The sequence below is a fragment of the Podarcis tiliguerta genome, assembly GCF_965153285.1.
Source record: "Podarcis tiliguerta genome assembly, chromosome: 1".
In the NCBI taxonomy this organism is placed as follows: Eukaryota; Metazoa; Chordata; class Lepidosauria; order Squamata; family Lacertidae; genus Podarcis; species Podarcis tiliguerta.
The window spans coordinates 31,986,310-32,006,443 of NC_139534.1; the positions used below are offsets into that span (position 1 = coordinate 31,986,310).

Genomic DNA, 20,134 nt, shown 5'->3' on the forward strand with positions numbered 1-20,134 from the left:
CCTCAAAGGTGACACACACAGAGAAAGTCCTCAGATTATGATCTTGGGGTCTGGGCAAGTTCTTATGGCAGTCCTTTTCATATAGAGGTATAACGTTTTAAATGTCAAAAGGGCTTTGAATTGGGCCCAGAAACAAAACGGTAGCCTGTACAGTTGGGCCAAAATCAGCGTTCTATGTTCACACCTTCTTTTTCCAGCTAATAATCTAGACACCGTATTCTGCACTAGATGGAGTTTCCAAACACAGCCCCATATATAACACATTACAGTAGTCTAACCCAGAGGTTACCAGAGCATAGACGAGAGAAGAAAAAGAAGAAGAAGAAGAAGAAGAGGAGGAGGAGGAGGAGGAGGAGTTTGGATTTGATATCCTGCTTTATCACTACCCGAAGGAGTCTCAAAGCAGCTAACATTCTCCTTTCCCTTCCTCCCCCACAACAAACACTCTGTGAGGTGAGTGGGGCTGAGAGACTTCAGAGAAATGTGACTAGCCCAAGGTCACCCAGCAGCTGCATGGGGAGGAGTGGAGACGCAAACCCGGTTCCCCAGATTATGAATCTTCCGCTCTTAACCACTACACCACACTGGCTCCCAAAAGCTTGACTATCCCAGCCAAAATAGAGTTGCAGCTGGGCTGCAACCAAATAAAGATGGTAGAATGCATTCCATGTCACTGAGGAACCCTTGTGTTGAATCCAGGAATACATCAAAGATGCATACCTGCTCCTTCATGTTGAGTGTAACCCCACCCAGAACAGAATGCCTTCCTCTTGAGTGGATAGAGGAACCACCCACTCACAGTGTCTCAGTCCTATCTGAACTGAGCACTGCAGTGGGTCAGAGGTGAAACTCATCAGAACATTGCTACTACTCCCCTCTTCACCACCACGTGTTGCCACGTTAAGTCATGGAGGGGAGCACCAACATAGGAAGGAGACCACCAAAGGAGGACACACCATGCTAAGGAAGCATTCAGACCTAGCGCCAGCCTTATGAAGGTTCCAACAATCCCAGATTCCTTGTATCCCAGTTTAGCACACAAGCCCTGAACTGAGAGCCAGGCAGCTGTCTTCTTTATGCAGGAACTGCAGCATCTCCTTAATCACATTTACACTGCCAATCCATTGTCGAAATGTTCTTACAAATCACATCAAGCTCCCCCACAGCTTTTCATTCCAGGCATGCTAGTGTTTCTGCTTGCATATGATATCCATATTGATCTATGTAATCAACAGTCCCTTGCCTATCTCTCTCTAGAAAAGGCTTGGTTATCTCTAGCTGCTGTTTATTGTTCTATTGAGCCAAAGCTAGGGGTGGGTTTATTAATTAAGGAAAGGGTGACCCTCTGAGTTGCTGACACTGGCCTTCTAAAGTGATCATGTGTGTTACTGTATGCATATTGCACTGAGATCAATACAGTATTCTCCCCAATTCACCCGTGAAGCCTTTAAAACCACTGAACTGGAATTATTAATCCTGCAGAGCATATAAAACCCTGAGAATTTCACCACCACTTTGCAAAACAGAGGAAACAGCTGTCCTGACCTAGGCACTGACTATGTAAATAATCTCTTTTGCATGCATTTAAGCAGCTCTGCACATGCAATCAAGAAGTTAAGGTGCTTGTTTTACAGGCACCTGCCCCATAAAGCCAATGTATCTGTATTTATTACTTATTCAGTTCCTTATCTGCTTTGACCATTAGGCCCAGGGCAACGAACATTTGTTTAAAAATACCAGCAATGCAACTTGTGTGCAAATTTAACATGTGCCAGTACTATCAGAAAGAGCCATAGCTATGGAGGGGGGTCCCTAACTGCCTCCCCCCCCCCCAGTGAAGCCTTCAGAGAGGCGCCATTGAGGCTGCCAGCCTGTATGTGTCTGTATGCAAATATGTATGGGGTGTGTGTGCTAAACTGGGTCTTTAACCCTGGGTGAAATAAAACCTAGTTTCACCCCTGCTATCAGGGGATGAGTCAGAGCTTCTGCTACCAAAATCAAACACTTACTGGAGCTCACACAATCTCCGGGATCTTATATTATTTCTCTACTATCACCACAGTGGAGACAGAGGACTGGCCAGTACACGGCCTTCTCAGATCCTTCCTACCTCCTTAGGATGAGTTTTCCTTCCCAAGTAGTAAAGTTGAGCTCTGCTTACCATGTATCTGGTTAGTCCATCACAGGGAGAGGTCCACCTAATATCTCCCTTCGGACACCAGTGCAAAAGGGCTTAAACCAACTTCTTTATGAAGCGACTGGTCCTGGTTGTAATCAGCTACCAATATTCCCAGAGCAACAGAAGTCAATTATGCATTAAGGTCAATTATGTTCTCACATTCTCAGGATCACTTCATCCTTTACATCACTGTGGTCTGCAAGAGAAGGCCTTATCTTTATCAGGAGGTCCCTTCAGCATAATGTCAGAAATGAGCCTTTAGTGAACAAGTCTTCTAAATGGGTATTTTTTATCCATGTCAGAATCTATATTAAGAGATGAAATTGTTTGTATTGATGCCAACAAGATCATAGGAACCAATTCATAAATGAAATAACATTACCTTTTCTTGCTCTCCTATCCCTGGCTTCTGATCCCTCGGCCCAATCCTCATTTCATACGTCTGCATTTTGCTTCTTTCACTTATTAGCACTTCCATCCACCCTGGCAGCTCCCCCAGATTTGAACCCTGCTGGATCAATAGGAACAAACCCAGCTCGGACCTGGATGAAATCACTTTTCAGAACATATCTTGTTCTGGGCTGTGCATATTGTGTTTGGGCACATATACTTCATATAACATGCACATGCTGCATCCTTTATGAAGGGTGCACACATTTTCAAATGCAACTTTTGTTTTGTGCTGAAGCATTCCCACTCATCAGAATTACAACCTGAATATTCCGGTATAGCGAGAGATTCCAAAGCTGTGTATCCTGAGTGACCGGGAAACGCCATACCTTGTCAATAACAGGTGCCCCCTTTTAAAGGGCATTTTTACCTGTAATTGCTGCCATCGTTTTTAAATGGGTTTTTAGTGTTGTATATTTTACATACATTTATTCAGTGCCTTTTTCCTAAAAAAATGTTTAGGGGTACCGTACTTTCATTTTGACTCAATAAAATCAACATTTTATAGTTCAAATTGGGAAAAATAAATCCAGTAAATGGACAAAAGTACAAAGCGTCACAAAATGTTTAGGGGTATGTGTCCCCCTGCGTCCCCCTAGAAGAAAAAGCACTGCTTTTATTGTTCTATTATTTGTTCCTCCCTATATTTTTAATGTCCTGAGTGGTGCATAGGTGTTAGAAGGGTGGTATAGATTTAAAAACAAAACAAAACAAGCAAACAAATAATATATCAGATCACAATGACGGCTGATCATATTTAATTAAGCTTTGATAATTAATGGCTATACTTAACCCTTTTTTTATTTCAGTATGCAGCCTAATTAAGATAAGCATCACATTTTAAACTATTGCAGACATTGTAGGAATTATTCTGTGTATTTCACTGTACCTGTACAAACTGTGAAGTCAAGTAAGTTAAATTAGGGTGCTTGCATTTAAGCTGATGTAGTTCAGCAAGGGCAGGGAAGTGGTGGGGGTGGGGAAGGGCCTGCCCTACACACTGCCAATTCCTATTTGCTGCTATAACACTAACCTGGGAGTGCAGCAACAGCAGTTTCATTTGTGGGTTGACAACAAATTATAAAGAATGCGTAAAGGAGGGAGCATCTCCAGCAGGCAATTTTAGCTGTCTGAGACTGCGTATGTATTGTAGATATATACTACCCTCTGGTGGCAATAAAAGAAAATAGCCACCACAATAGCCTATACTGTACTTAATAATTCTGAAGAACCAAAAAACCCACCACTGCAAAGATAACTAATCTGATCAGTCTGTCCCTCAAATAATGGTGCTTTGTTTATTGACTGGTTAGAAAGAAAGGATTGGTAAAGGTCAGATGTTTTAAAACTGAAAAGAGCTTTAAATGAATGAACTGGGACACCCTTGAATTTAATGGTGCCATGCTAAAAAAGAAGAAAAAAGAAAAGATAAACTAAACTGAAGTATGTTTTGATATATTCGCTTTCAAAGACTTGGGATGCATTCCAAAAGATCTTGAGTCCAGATGTCACTCGTTATCATCACATATTTACATGCTGAACGTATGACATCTATGTGGCAATTATGAAGTGCTGTGGGAAAAGCGTTTGGCTAGATATTTAGATATGGTGAGTAAATACCACTGTCCTTTCATATGCAGATACTGTTCAGTTATTCAGTGGAGTGCAGCCTCTCTTCCTTCAGTACTTATTAATTAGACGGTTTTTAATTAAACTGGCAACAAGCCATAGAGAAGCCACATTTCAGAATGTGAAATATGATCTATTTCAGAAGCGTATAAGGGCTTTTCTTAAACTTTAAAGATGGGTAATATTTTACTGATTGACTAATTACCAAGTAAGACAGTTAGGGCTATAAATGTGGTTAGTCCAAACATTGCCATTGCTGTAACCCACACTGGACCCTTAGGGTGAAGGGCAAGTAATAATTGAAAATAACAACATAACATTGTATAGCATGTTTAGTATTAAATGTTCAACCAGTTCTGCACAGGGCATCTCATCTTTTGGATGGGGTTCCTACAAACCTGAAGGAGCTCTGGAGGAGCAAGTGGCTTCAACTACACTTTACATTTTACTAACTTTACATTGTACTACCTCTAACTTGGCTTCAATAGTCTGATTAATCTGGATGGGACATGGGTGGCGCTGTGGGTAAAACCTCAGCGCCTAGGACTTGCCAATCGCATGGTCGGCGGTTCAAATCCCCGTGGCGGGGTGCGCTTCCGTCGTTCGGTCCCAGCGCCTGCCAACCTAGCAGTTCGAAAGCACCCCTAAGTGCAAGTAGATAAATAGGGACCGCTTACCAGCGGGAAGGTAAACGGCGTTCCGTGTGCTGCGCTGGCTCGCCAGATGCAGCTTGTCACGCTGGCCACATGACCCGGAAGTGTCTGCGGACAGCGCTGGCTCCCGGCCTCTAGAGTGAGATGAGCGCACAACCCTAGAGTCTGTCAAGACTGGCCCGTATGGGCAGGGGTACCTTTACCTTTACCTTTAAGATTACTGCAATGCATGGGGCTGCCTTTGAACACTTTGAAAACTGCAGTTGCTGGGAGAATTCTGCAGCTGGAGCGATAACTATCATGTAACACCACTTACAGCCCAGTTTCCAATATATTCCTGTGTCCTACTATGCTCTCGCAGAGAAGCCCATGGGACAAAGCAGTTAAGCAACTCGCTTCTACAGAAGCTAGAGATGGACTGAGGTTTTGTCAGCATCTGTCTCCAGTCCAACGCTCCTATGTTCAATCCCCTTTTTGACTTGCACAATTCTTAAAATGGTCAATTCCCTGGCCAGCCAATGGGCATGTTCTGAGCTCCCTGGCCTCCTGCCGGATTCTTTTGAGACAAGGGAAGGTGCCTATGAGACTACTGGCCTTGTCTCTATTGGCCCTGATAATCAGCAAGTAAACACCCTCAGTCTGGAGTTTTCACAGCTAATTTATGCTTCCGTCTTCCTTATACTACCCATCCCCAACAACACCAATATATCTCTGTTAGTAACTGTCAGTTCAGACACCATTGGCATATTTATGAAGTTAGATTCCCCACCCCAGTTCTTCCCACTGACTCATTACAGCAAACGTCATTTTGTTGCCCAGTCATCCAGTTTGGAGAGAACCTTCTAGAATTCTTTGCAATCTGCTTGGAGGAACAGACTTCTCACTTACTTCTACTGTAACTGCTCGTTTTCTGCTTCTTATTTCACCAGACAGCAATCCGAACCAGGATCCGTCTTCTTATCCAGCAACTGTTAAGTTTAATTCTTTCGTGAGGGACTTTTGTTGAAAGCTTTTCAGAAGCCTAAGTATTTAAAGTCACACCTGTTGACGTTCCCCTAGAACTCCAGAAGACTGGGGAGACAAGACCTTTCCTTGTAGAAATCACTATATCCCCACCAAGGCCTGTTATTTCATATGGTTGCAAATTCTGTATTTAAAAATAGCATTTTAAGCTAACTGGACTGTAAATTTCAGGATACTTTATTCCCCCTTTTTAAAAAATACCATTATGTTGGCACTTTCCAAGCCTATGGTATGCAGGCTGCAGGCTAATTTTAGGGGCAAGTCACACTTAGTTGTTTGAAGATCAGTAATTTTATGAGTAACTCTTGAAGGATGCCATTCAGCTTTGGTAATTTAAGTTTTAAACCAAATTTACCATTGTCATGTACATGGTAGGACACAATACATGACAAACCAGGCCCCTTGTAGTAAGTTGTATAGGGCTCCTGCTTTTCCTATAATATACTTCCCTTGTTTAAGAATCACCAGTTGTGTCAGGATCAGGAAAATATAATGGTCCAGACATGCTTATGCAACAGTTTAAACACCAATAAAGGAAAAAGGAAAAACCAGCTTTTTCTTAAGCCTAAATGTATCTATTTGTTTTGTCACCTCTGTTTCAGGTTTGTTGAAGACAGAAGAGCGCTTTTATCAACTTGCACAGATCAGGTCGGCTGCAGGCTGCTAGTAAATTAAGTAGCATGTAGCACTGAAAGCAGCACAACAAACCAAGTCTAGAAACTAAGGAGTTAAGTAGATAAGTAAATGTTCTTTATTGCATGTGAGTATTAAATTTACAGACAAGCGACAGTGATGGATGTGTCACATAGAACCCCAAGATTCACACCAAACTCTTCATGCTGTAAATGTTTCTATAGCTTGGAGGTTCGGCAATGGTTATGTCAATTAATTGTTCCTCACAAGACAGCTCCCATACAAGGCACTATGTAGCTGTTACTGGGAATAAATTCAGCTCCTAAAGTCTGTAAAAAACAAGTCATTGGCTTTAACGGTATAGGAAACAAGAGTTACCTTGCAAGCACTTAACGTTGAACAGAACAGAATTCTTAATGGTCTCTCTTCTATTTTCTAACACTGCTGAAATACTAGAAAACAAAAAACATAGCGTCATCCCAGATGGATAAGTATTTATCCATCACTGACAGCAAACTGCATTCTAGTTGGCTAATGCAATAGCAACCCCCCCCCCAAATAAAAATGTAGCATTACATCTTCAACTCAAGAAAAGTTTAAACACACACCAGAAGAAAAAAGAAATACAAAATTGACTTAACCCTATATTAATGAGCCAGTGCTTCTTCACTGCTATCCAACCACAGGTTGTCCTCACAAATCTGGTATTAAGATGTGCTTTCAAAGGCAGGTAGGGTGGTTTTCCAAAACAGGACTGAACCCTAGCATCATTTTTTATGGGTAAGAATGACCCACTTTATCTGGGTGCTCATGAATGTATTGTACCAGCAAAGATCTGCTTCATCAGAAATTCTAGTCAATTGACCTACAGAAGTTAGGAAGACTTAGCAATCCTACTTTTTCCCCAATGTGTCCACATTCCCAGGAGTGAAAGGATAAAGAGGCAATAACATGACTACCTTGTCAATGTTATGGCTAGAGAAATACTGCTTGTCTGTTCAAAGCAGTAACTGCTGTGAGAAGATGGTTTGGGAATGTTAAAACAAGGGTATTGTGGCCAATCAGAAGATATGCAAAAAAACAGAGAAAAGTCAAACAAAATTTCAAGACATGGGTGGGATGAAAAACTGAACATACACAGTTTTTATTGCAAGAGAAATACAAAGTAGATATTGCTGGAGCCATTTGGTCCATTTACTGCTTCCTTAGCTAAGTGCTGTTATGTTAAGAGCAAGTCTGTCAAATATATGAATATTTTACTCTACATCTTTAACATTTCCGAGGCTGTTGAATAATGCACAGTCTTTTGGGCAGTATAATCTTCTCCAGAGTGGGCCGCGGCTTTTGATGTTGTGAGGCTCTTGCTGGAAATTTATGCCTGAGCTGTAAGATTGAAGAAAAGGGAAAAGTTAAGAATATGAACGAAAGAATACCTGACTACAAACCATCAGCATTAAAATTCAACCGGGCAGAAATGGCTTATTAGTTCTGCACAAACACCCCCGCTTTTTTGCTTTTTTTTTTTTTACGTCTTACAACATTAATAAAACACAACCATTTCAGCAGAAACCTTGCAATTTAAACATCAAAATGATAAAAGAAATAAAGACCCATTAAAAGAAAACACGGGTGGTGATGGTGGGAAGAATTATGAAGCTAACAGATTGAAAAACAGAATTTTGATACCGAACAAAAAACACACACTAAACAAACAAAGAAACTTCCCACACATGAAGAACATTTAGTTCCTTTAAATAACATATGGTATGGAAGCAGCAGATGATGAGGGGAACAGACATGTGATGGTCTTTGCCTACCCTCCCCCCTCTCTCCTGGTTTCCCCCCTTCAGTGCTTGATACAAAGGCACATAAACACTACCTCCCATCCTAGCCAAGGTCAACAATAGGAAAGGAAGCCTGGGAGATGGCTGCTAGCCCAAGGATGCATTCACACGGCAGTTTATTCTGTTTCCCCACCTGACTTCCTGAAAACTATATAATCCATTAATCTGATTCCAGAAAAAAATCTGTTTGAAGTGACAAAATTTGGGGCGGTATACCAGTATGCAGTTATTCCCTGCCATTTTCATGGGGGAACAGAAGCACGCATGTGCAGAAAGTGTGGGGGAGTATCATGATGTCCAATGACATTCATTGTTGGGTCACACCATGCCCTCTGCTGTGAATGAAATTCAGTGTGATGCACCATTATATCAGTCAAAAGGCCGCATTTCTATAAGGCAATAAGCCAGAGGCGCCAAATTGTGCTACAGATTGGGGGGGGGGGCCTGCAGCATCACGACACTCGTGTATGACATCACATGCACGACAATGCGATGGAGCTGGGGCCTCTTTCCATGGCAGGAGGAGCCAGCCACAGAAGCTGTACTATGCTTGGCTCTGCACTCAGCCTCCTGCACTCCCTGATCTCTTGGAACATTGGAGGGACCTGCCCCCCCCAATTATTGGGGGGGGGCAAAAATAGCTTGGCCCCCATGAGATGGTGCCCCTGCAATAAGTACTGCAGTGTGAAAGGAACATTAGAAATTGGGACAGAGCCACTAGCATTATAATCAGGAAAACTAACACAATGTTCACCACATCTAAAAGCACCCTTAATGTTTTCTAATTCTTTTACTATGCTCTGGCTACACTGTCAGCTAAGTGGCATCCAACTCTGAAACCAAAAACAAGTGGCATTAGCTCCTACTATCACACTCCTAAGGAGAGACACTTGTTTGTTGTGTGTGCCTAGCAAAGCCCAGCATAATAACACTGGCAAAGGTTCCCCCCACCTTGCTTTTGACTTGTGACCAGTCAAGGTTCAGCTTCCTTAAAAGCCTTTTATTTTCTGGCTAAGCACAAGTGTTAGGGTAAACAAACAAACAAATAATAATAATAGCAAGGAAGAAGATACCCGACAACTCATTTCAGAGAGTCCTCCAAGATCAAATGATTCAACTTTTTATGGGAAATAATCACATTTCCCTAGGAAAGTCAGTGCTATTTTTCTAGAAAAAGGTGCCGGAATTTACCATGTATGCCTCCCTTGTTCTCTTATAATGGCAATGGTGCCTACTTGCGAGGTGCCGGAACTGAGGTCCAGCAAGTTCCGGCTGAAAATACAAAAGCCCTGAGCAAAGCTATTGCTCTCTGAGCACTTAGAAAAGTGTGATATGACCAGAAGTGATTTCTAAGTGAAGGTGACTAGATCCTGTGCAAATAATATGTAGCAACTGTGCAGCATTTGTTGAACTGCAAGACTGTTGTCTAGAAATGTTCTAGTCATTTCAAGTCTGGTGAGCGGAGTAAGGCAGTCGAGCAAGCTGTGCCACTTCAAACTGCAGGTGGGAAAACAACGATTTTAAAAGTCACCTACAAGGAAAGAAAGAAAGAAAGAAAGAAAGAAAGAAAGAAAGAAAGAAAGAAAGAAAAGACTACACAGCAGACAGAGAGATGCACTACAAACTCTCTTCCTTCTTCTGAAAGGATGCTTTAAAACCAGCACACCCTTCCTGAAACATATGCAAATGATAGATTTATGTGGTACACTGATCACTAGAGCGTGTGCCATTGACCAACCCCATAGCAAAAAGACTTACTGCCAAAATACCAGCCTTCAAGCTGTTCTGAACTTTCTCATTTGTAAAAAGATGTCAGAAAGAAATTGTCAAAAAGACACAAGGAACTTAGCTTGATGAAAAAAAGTATTTGCTGTTTGAAGCAAAACAAACAAAACAAAACCCCAAACCCAAATTAACCATTCTATTTATGTATGCTACTACTGCAGCCCATGTTTTGTTAGCCTCAAAATGGAAAACGAGCGAGGTCCCAACTGAAGAAGAATGACAACTTAAGTTGCAGACTTAACATATAGAATAAGAGAAAAAGAACATATATTTAAAGAAGATTGGAAAATGTTTATTGAAGATATATGGGAGATAATTGTGTGCAGCTGAAAACGCTGGCAGCATAAAGATAAATTCAACAGTGTAAACAAGTTTTGATGGATGCAATAATGGAATACTGAATTGTATAGTTTTTGTAAAATATACAGGGATTTATAATATGTAAAATGAACCACGGAAAGAGGAGGGAAGTCACTGATATCTAAAATATTTAAAGGGACGTCTGACCATTAGGTCCAGTCGTGACCGACTCTGGGGTTGTGGCGCTCATCTCGCTTTATTGGCCGAGGGAGCCAGCGTACAGCTTCCAGGTCATGTGGCCAGCATGACTAAGCTGCTTCTGGCGAACCACAGCAGCACACAGAAACGCAATGTACTAAGGCTTCAAACGGCCACACACACGAAAAAGATTAGTTCAGTTTGTTCATATTTAGCAAGCAAACATCATGCAGTGGGTCCAAGTGCAGAGCGCAGTTTGAGTGGTGCCATAATTATTACCAGTCCTGTCTTCTCAGCAAGTTCTTTCCATCTGACGAGACCACATTTTGCTGTGTTTCAGACAAAGGAAGCCATGGGTAGAAGGGGCAATCCTTGATTCTCTCCCTCCCCCCACTTAGCACCCATTCAGATCTAAAAAGCAGCTTTGTGATGTTTTAAAACCCAACGTATTTACTGTGGCATAAGCTTTAATGGGGCTAGAGTAGACTTCATCAGATACATGAAGAGTTATCCTCAGCTGGAAGTGTGTGTGCAAGTGCATAAACTCAAAGAAATGGTGAACAATTAGGCCCGAAATACAATTGGCCCAGTTTGCACATGATGATACATCAAACCATATCTAAGTGTGAAGAAGCATACAGGTACTCACAAAAATAGTCATGGCCACTCTGCTCCTCCTTTAGCCCTGCTGCTAACACACTCCCCAAAGCCTATCCATAGCCTGGAATAGTGCTGTGTTCAAACCCAGACTCTTAGTTTGTCTTCCCTGGACAAACCCTGAACCCAAGGCTGGATACAATGCTAAGTCAAACCATGGCTTAGCTCTGGGAAGTTCAGCAGCAAGACTGAGGAAAGAAAAACGTTGCTGAAATTTTTGCCACATACTTGCCTGTTCACATTCACCCATGGTTTGGCTTAGCAATACCATGGTTTGGTTACAAGCGCACAAGTACAGTGTCCATTCACAGTAGCAGTAATTCACGAGTACAAATTCCTGGCTAGTGCGTATTTGCAAATAATCACTGTACCTACCATGTATATGTTTAAGCTTTACAAAGAATTGTAAGAGAGTATACCTTCCCTTTCATGGCCATTTGGTCCCACTGCTTCCTCTATACCCATGTATTTTATATATCTGCCAATTAAGGACAACACTTCATGCATCTGGTGAAGTGGGCTAAAGTCCACAAAAAATCTGTCATGCTTTAAAGGGTCTCAAGGCTCATGGTTGATTTTGCCACAACAGATGAAGACTGCTACCTTTTTTTGAAGGTTTCTTTTTTAAAAATAATCATTGAGGTATAATTAATAATGAGAAATCTTGAAGGCAACTTTGCGTGTACTTACTTTATCCAGTGCATCTGAAAGCAGAATACTCATGCTTTGCATTTTTATGACATTGAGAGAGCTGTGGAGTAAGGAAAAGAAAGTTAACCAGGGCTTTAATCTTCCCAGAACCCTTCATGCTGTTTGTTAAATTCTCCCCCATCCATTCCTAACCCACAGAGCACTTTGCTCTGCTTATATTAATTTAGCGACAACTTAGATGTTGCATTAGGCACGTGTCTGGTCCTTATGGGCTTGTATCCTGTTTACTAAATAGCAGCTGCAGTGTCCACAATTCAGAATGAGACTGATGGTAAGGGAAATAATTTAAATCCCTTCTTCCTGGTCTCAATCCAGACCCCCACCCCACAACAGCTACTACATACTAAACAAAAGCCAAGCACACAAGAGCTAACCTGTTGCTAAATTTGACCCTCAATCAAGTCATTGCTAATCTTGCATAGATCACAGTGTATTGACTTTGGATCAAATAGTGCCAGAAGGGCATGGGGAAGAGATAGGTAACATATTCAGCACTCCTTTGGATACAATCAAGGTCTAAATCAGAGGACTGATCAAGCTCTGAGATGAGTAAGTCAAGATACAAATACAGTTTTTCACCACAGGCAGGACGCAACCAAATCTATACTTCTACTGCAAGTGTGTAAGAACCAAAAATCACACGTGCATTGTTCTTACTTCCAAGTATTCTACATGATTTATATGTAATATTAACCGGTTCTTACTTATGTAAAGATGGAACAGACAAGTACAAGGTGCAGCTGATCTCTCATACATGTGATTGTATTAGGGCTGAATGATTTCTGGGATGCTATTTATTTAAAGCATTTTTATCCTGCTTTTCACCCCACAGCAAGATACAAATGCCAGTGATGAGACAGTTCTGCCCTTAGGCCTTCAATTTAAAAGACATGACACAAAAGGAAAAGTAACCGAGAGTGAGGAAGGGAAAAAAGAAAACACAGGCACTGTCTCATAGTTAGGGAATTATTCTACGGACAAGCTGGAAATCAAAGGTTGCAAGAGGAGGAAGAAGCCTGAAGTTGCTGGTCTTTCTGCAAAGTTAATGGGAGAGGCTCTGCAGAACCATCTCTCTCTCTCTCTCTCTTTCCAACAGTCCAGTGGAATGGCTGCGGTTGTTGCCCCAGGATAACAAATGGTGTAAACAGGCTCCTTTTGTGTTGTGAAGCCAGAAGATTAAGCTACAATTGAGCCCCTGACAGATTTCAGCAAGCACATCTTAAAATAGTCCCCCCCCCCCGCATTTAATAGCCACTTCCTAATGGCAGCAGGTTGTTTTATAGGCTTTATGTGCAGAGGAAGTAAACGTTATCAGCTCAGTTCCAGGAATAGTGTTTGCAAGGTGAAAGAAAGACCACAATGGGGCTTTTTTGTGCATGTGTGGTTTTACTATAAATAATAAACTTTTGCCCCAGACGAAAGTAAAAAGACGATTTTCCACACAATTGCACTACTGGCAACTTCTCAAGGCTGCCAAAGAATTTTACAAGCACCTACTTCCAACTTTCTATGCACCTCATTTTAGATGAAAACAAAACTGTATGAATTTTGCCTCATGTATCATATAAGCCTTCACTAAGCCATCCCACCTTTGTCACAAAAGTCTGCAGGGCTAGTTATTTATTGTGCTATTATCTGAAAGAGGAAAATGCAGAACAAACCAAGAGACTATTTTGTATTGGTTCTGGAATTTTAGGCAACAGGCTTCATCCTGATGCTAAGGCTGTAATCCAAACTCCTTATTTACTGTGCAGAAGGAAGAGGAGATTGGATGTGGCCAAGCTCCGACAACCTCTGTCTGTGGAATGCCAGTGTCACTCCTCTGGCACAGAACTTCCTGTCCGTCAAAATGGCATGTGTGCACAAGTTTACCAGTTGGATTCCCACTGGTATGAGCCTAGAACACGCCCCCAAACGGGATGTTTGGGGAGCATGGAGAGTCTGATCTGGCCTGAGATCCATTAGATTCTAAGCTGCTCCCTCTTTCATCACTTAATAGTATCAGACCTCATTGCCATTGCAGCTCCAAACTATTGCAACACAGAGCAGGGTTCTTGCTATCCCCTTCTGCCCCAGTCACCATGAAGAGCAGGACTTCAGATACAGATACACAATTCTGCCATGCTTCACTGCTGCCTGGCCAGGTTAGGATTGCCCTACTCAGATGTAAGCCTCTAATGGCTGGGGAGCCACAAAGGCCTCCCAAGAATAAAAGTTGAACATGATTTACCTAGTCTTGTCTCTCGCTGGGATTTTGGTACTTTTTTCAACAGGTGCATTCTCCAGCTTCTTGGCAACTCTCATACCTCCAGCTTTGACTGTAGAGGAAAGCAGTGATAACATGTGTGACTGGCAGATAACCCCCAAGCAATTGGTCTGTTTCACATTACGCAAGACATACGTTGCCAAATACATATTTAGAATGGCGGACAAGATACAGATTTTAATTCACAAAGCACTTACTCCAGAGCACTTGCATTCCTCAGGGACGCAGGAAGTAGCCTTGTACCAGGTTAGACCACTGGTCCACCTAGCTTGGTATAGTCCATCACTGACTGTCCAAGATCTTTCCCAGCCCAATCTGCCTGTGTTACGGAGTGAACCATCTAACCTACATGTACAAACCATGCACTCTTCTTATCATTGAACTATTGCCCAGGTGTACAGTGGGTCTTAAGCTACACTGTTAACATGATCACTTTGATTCTATGAACAGAACATTCATGAATTTGTTGGTGCAAGCTGAGATATTTACATGCCACTCACAGCTATGATATTAAGCCACTTTTACACCCATGCGCAAACAGAAAGGAGTTTCTTTTTGTTTGTATCCCACACAGCTGCAGTATGGGTCAATGCCATAGTCACTGCTGTCCCACACATTTGTATTGCGGCTCCCAAACATCTTAAGAATGGGCATGTTGCACTTATTTAGAAAACTTAACAGTCCTTGCCATCAAGCATGGAAAAGTTAAATCTATCCTTGAAAGGGTTTGGCTAACATTGCAAAATATGGAGAGAGAAGATTTATCTTTTAGTGTTTTTGCCTTCAGTCTCAAAGTTTCTTTGCAACCATAGGTTAGATAAATCATATAAAAAGTAGTAGTAACCTGGAGTCTTTGGGGTTCTAACAAAACCTTTTGTAGTCTAGATTTGGCCTCCAAGTAGCCATGATCTGAGCATACCCCACGACAAATAATGTTTGCATTTATCTATCACCAATAGTTCAGAATAAAGAGGTACTTCTTGTGCTGGTATGATGCATTTGACTGTCTGCATTCTCCCAAGTAATAATTATGCTCTGTTAACGTGCCTGTCAATTATAAAACCAATTAGCAGTAATTAAAGCTGAAGATGACCTGGCAACAATAATTTCAATGTTGAGCAACGTCAAACAAACTCATCTTTAAAAGAACTTAAAGATATTTCAGATATAATTGTAGAAATAAATTACTGTTTTCCCATGTCATACAAGGCATTTCATCTAAAAACTGCCAGATTAAACAGAGACTTAAATTTAACTTTGGTTAAATGCCCTCACATGAAGGCATATTTGTAACCTTGTAGCTCTGCTGCCTAGACTTGTGTTTTTTGGGAACCAAATAAAGTCCTTTTCATTTGCCTTTTTTTTTTAAGGTGTCTTATCTGCACTTTTCAGTTTTAATTTTAAATGGAACCTATTTCATTACATATTTTATTTGTGTGAGTCACCTCAAACATTTCTGTGGAGAGGCAGGGTATAAATTTATTAAGTAAACAGTACCTGGGCTGCTTCAGAAGAAAGAGTGGGAAATAAACTGAATTAACAATAAACAAAGAAACAAAATAGTCCTGGATATGAGCTTCAGGCACAAGAGTGGTTAAAAGAGGTGAAATGCAGTTTTTATTAGACATTCAGATATGGAAGACTTGGATTGATTGATTTAGTTCCTATTAGAAAAAACGCTGCAATTTTTACAAGCTTTTATCGATTCCTGGTGCAGCTAGGAAACTAATGCTTATTTTCACCGTCATAACAATCCTGCAAGATAGGTCAGGCTGAAATTTATCTACTGGCTCAGTCTTCATTCCTTGAGAAGGGTTTTATTTTATTAAAATATTTTATATTAAAGATTTTCTTCGGTTACAAAAGTACTGTATGTGTAATTGTCTCTTTTTGAGATTGCCTTGCTCCTAATCCAGTCTTCTTCACCACCACAATCTCACACTCTTGTTTTCAATAACAGCCCTATTATTATTAATTTATTATTTATTGAACTGATATACTGCCCTATACCCCGAGGTCTCAGGGTGGTTCACAGAATAAAATCAAAATATAAAACCACAAACCACATAATCAAAATAAAAACAACCCAATAACCCCCCCCCCAAGCCCCCACATTTTAAAAGCACATAGGATGTCAATCAAATCAACCAAAGGTTTGGTTAAAAAGGAACATTTCTGCCTGGCGCCTAAAGGTGTATAATGAAGGCACCAGGCGAATTTCCCTGGGGAAAGCATTCCACAGACGGGGAGCTGCTGCAGAGAAGGCCCGTTCTTGTGTTGCCACCCTCCAGACCTCTCGAGGAGGTGCCACACGAAGGAGGGCCTCAGAAGATGATCTCAGGGTCCTGGTAGATTCATATGGAAAGAGGTGGTCCTTCAGGTATTGAAGACCTGAGCCATTTAACACTTTATAGGTCAAAACCAGCACTTTGAATTGGGCCCGGAAACTAATTGGTAGCCAGTGCAGTCAAACCAAGATTGGTGTAATATGTTCAAACTGTCTTGCTCCAGGGAGCAACCTGGCTCACCACTAATTGGTGGGAACCAAGAAAAGTAAAAACACTTAAGACTTTTGAACTGCTTAGTGCTTTGATTCTTAGCTAGAGGAAACACTGGTTTTTACACACAGGGCAAAGTGATGACTGGGCAGCCTCGCTTTCATATTTTTATCTAGGACGTTTTTGTTAACCACCTTGATTTTCAAACACCTCATCAACAAGTCGCAATACCATTAACTAATCACTGTTACAGGGAAGCAACAAATTTCAGGAGTCACTGCTGTGTTCACTACAGTACTAATCAGGAATAACCAGTGCTATTTTTCTGGAAAAAGAGGTGCCAGAATTCACCATGAATGTTTCTCTTAGAATGTCAATGGCACCCACCTGAGTTGCCAGAACTCACTTGAGAGGTTCTGGAACCCACTTGAGAGGTGCCGGAACCGAGTTCTGGCAAGTTCCCCCTAAAAGCCCTGGGAATAACTACAAGTTTGTTAACTACAAACAATAGGCCAATAACTCTGAAGCCTGAAGGTTTCTACGTGTGTTAGAGAAGACGTTTGAAGCAACTCTTTGAGGGGAAACAAACTCTGTTACAACCGAGCTTCCAAATGGGAGCAGCTCTAGAAATGCAGAACTGCCTGTACTGAGAGAATACCACGCGTGCACGTTCCACTGTTAAGGCTTGCTAGTTTAAGCGCTCTTTAAATCACACTCGATGGGAGAGCCGCCTCTTTTTTTCGTAGATCGCGCTCTGGAGGCCGAGCTTTCCATGAAACTCGCCTCCGCCTAGGCGCATTGCGCGCCGCCTCCCATTCAGCGCAGAGGGGAGGGGACCTGCCGTAGTTTCTAACGACGCAACGACCCACTTAGCCTCGTGCGCAGTTCGGCCCTCGTACGCATCTGGGGAGGCGGGGAAGAAAGCTTTTACCACAGGCTGACATAACAACTACACTTCCAGGGCAGCGAGAGAAGCACACGCCCACCAAGGTGGGCGGAGAGAAGGAGCGTTATTGCGCCACTGTTTACAACCTCGAGGCTCTCATCTTTTCTTCTCAGACATTAATTTATGGGGGGGGGGGGGGATAAATTCCAGTTAGGCGACACACAAAAGAGTAGGAGCCAGTAATACCCTGCTATTGGCAGAGTCGTTCAAGAAAACTACGGTTTTTGTTGTTGAGGGAACAAACATCTCCAAAGAGGGCGGGATTTTGTGCTGAAGCGCACCAGTCTTAGCCCTGCAAACCCGAATGCATTCACTAGCCCCCTCCTGAGTAAGCGTGGTTGCTATACGGCTCTCCAGCCGCAGAAAGGTCCCCGCCAACTCGCAGCTACGCTTCCCGCCCTGCCTCCGAGGACCTGCCTGCTTACCTGCAGGGGAGCGCCCCACTTTCAACGGGGAGGCCGGCGCGGGCATTTCAGGCTTGGTCATGATGGCTAAGCAAAACGCGCACTGCGAAGCAAGCGGGCGATGCTACGGACTACGAACTGCGTTCTGCTCACTCCGTCCACGGCTCCTCCTTTATGGGGAGGAGGCAGTGCGAAGAGGAGGGGCGTTGCTGCCAGCGGTGGAAAGGGGCGGGGAAGGGGAGAGAGAGCTAGAAAAACTTTTGCCAGCTTCTAGCCTAGCGGCTGGAAGGAAAAAACCAAGAGAAAAAGGAGCTGGGGTTGCTCTGAGTTTGGCCTCGAAGGGCTCTAAGTCCACAGGCAGTTGGTAGCGCGCAAGCTCTGAGAGACATAAAGGCGCGTGTGCGTCATGCATCTCCCCTCACAAAGGAAAAAGAGAGAAGCACAAACGTATCAAGGCAGCTTAAGGTGTCAGTGTAATGGAAGTATTGATGTTAATTGTATTATTTGTACTTGGGTTTGTCTCTCCAAGTTGCCCTTCCCTCCCTCCTGATTTCTGTTCAGAGTTGGAATGCCAGTTGTGGTGGTGGGCCAGTTCAAGGCCACAGGCTTCTGGCATGACTCATTCCCACACTTTCTCAGAAAATGTGTATGTGTGTAGACAGATGAATAGCCACCAGCATCTAGCAGTTGGTTTTTTTAATAAAAAACAACAACCACAAAAAGCATAATTTTATTAATATAGATTTTCAAGATAACCTAAAAAAGATAACCATAAAACAAATATAAAACAGCAGTCTTGTGTGAATTTAAAAATAAACATTGGGGAAGGAAAGTCTTCAGTTTGAGTCTCTCTTACCATTTTGATCATGAGCCTAGCCGGGGGTCGGCAACCTATGGCCCATGGGCCACAAGCGGCCCACGAGGGTCGTTTAACCGGCCCATGAGCTGCCTCCGAACTGAGCCACCCACTCGGCGAGTCCCCATGCGGTTCGCTAAACCGGCACAGTGCAGCGTGGGGACTCGCTTCCGTGGCGCCGGAAATCGTGCGTGCGATCCAGCCCACAGAGGGATCTCCGCTGGAGTGAACCGGCCCAGGCGAGGTAAACCTTGCCAACCCCTGCCCTAAATCAAGTAAACAAATAGAAATAAATAACTAACCAATCGCATCACAAATAACTCGGTTCTGTGCCCCCCCTAACATAAAACCTGGCTACGTCCATGATTTTGATTACAACCTCCTAAGACCAGGTTCGTTATTAGTGTATAGCTTATGATGCATGAGCATCTCTACATTCATGTATGTAGTGTGAATAATTGTCTTGTGACTCAAGGCAATAAAACATTTTACTTTGAACCATGTGGGCAAAGAGTTTCTCTTTACTGCCAACTCTCCAGTGGCTGAAGGTTAAAGGTCCTGGAGGTGTGTTACTCTGATTGTGTATATAGGTGTCATCTTAAAATGTTTTTGCTAAGCAGACAAAATAGCCAAAATAAATAGGAAATTGTATAAATGAAAATTTGGTAGCATCACTGTGGCCCTTATTTTAATGGCAGCCACTAGAAATTTTGCTGTATTTGCTGTTACCAGTTTATTTTGCTCCCCCATCCCTGAAGTTTTTATTGTTGCTAACTTTGCTGCAGTAAATGTGCATTCTGTAGCTGACCTTTTGTTTTGAAATCTTTACGATAATATTTCAGTTTCCTGTTTATTATGTTGCTTTAAATGTATACTTTCTTGAGTAATGTTTTATTCTCAAATGTTTTACTTGATGTTTTAATACAGGCTGTAAATCGCTTTGAGGTTTTTTTCTAAAAAACATAAAGCAGCACAGAAATGAAAGGGGGGAAAGTCACCTAATAATAAACTGGATGCTCTGGATGAGGTAACAATAATGGAGAAATAACAGTAATTAACTCTTTATGCAAATATCTGTAAAAAGTGAGCCAATGTTTTAGTA

At 42.2% G+C, this 20,134-nt stretch overlaps 1 protein-coding gene across 1 annotated transcript; it reads right to left on the reverse strand.

Annotated features, from left to right (window-relative positions):
- Nucleotides 1-6,662: 6,662 nt before the first annotated feature.
- DAPL1 (death associated protein like 1) lies at nt 6,663-18,766 on the reverse strand. The gene is made up of 4 exons (XM_083414418.1): nt 18,198-18,766; nt 14,293-14,380; nt 12,042-12,102; nt 6,663-7,950 (listed from the first exon to the last, which is right to left on the reverse strand). Exons 1-4 carry the CDS (start codon nt 18,256-18,258, stop codon nt 7,837-7,839), a joined length of 324 nt encoding a protein of 107 aa, XP_083270544.1. The 5' UTR covers nt 18,259-18,766; the 3' UTR covers nt 6,663-7,836.
- Between the last annotated feature and the right edge of the window lie 1,368 nt (nt 18,767-20,134).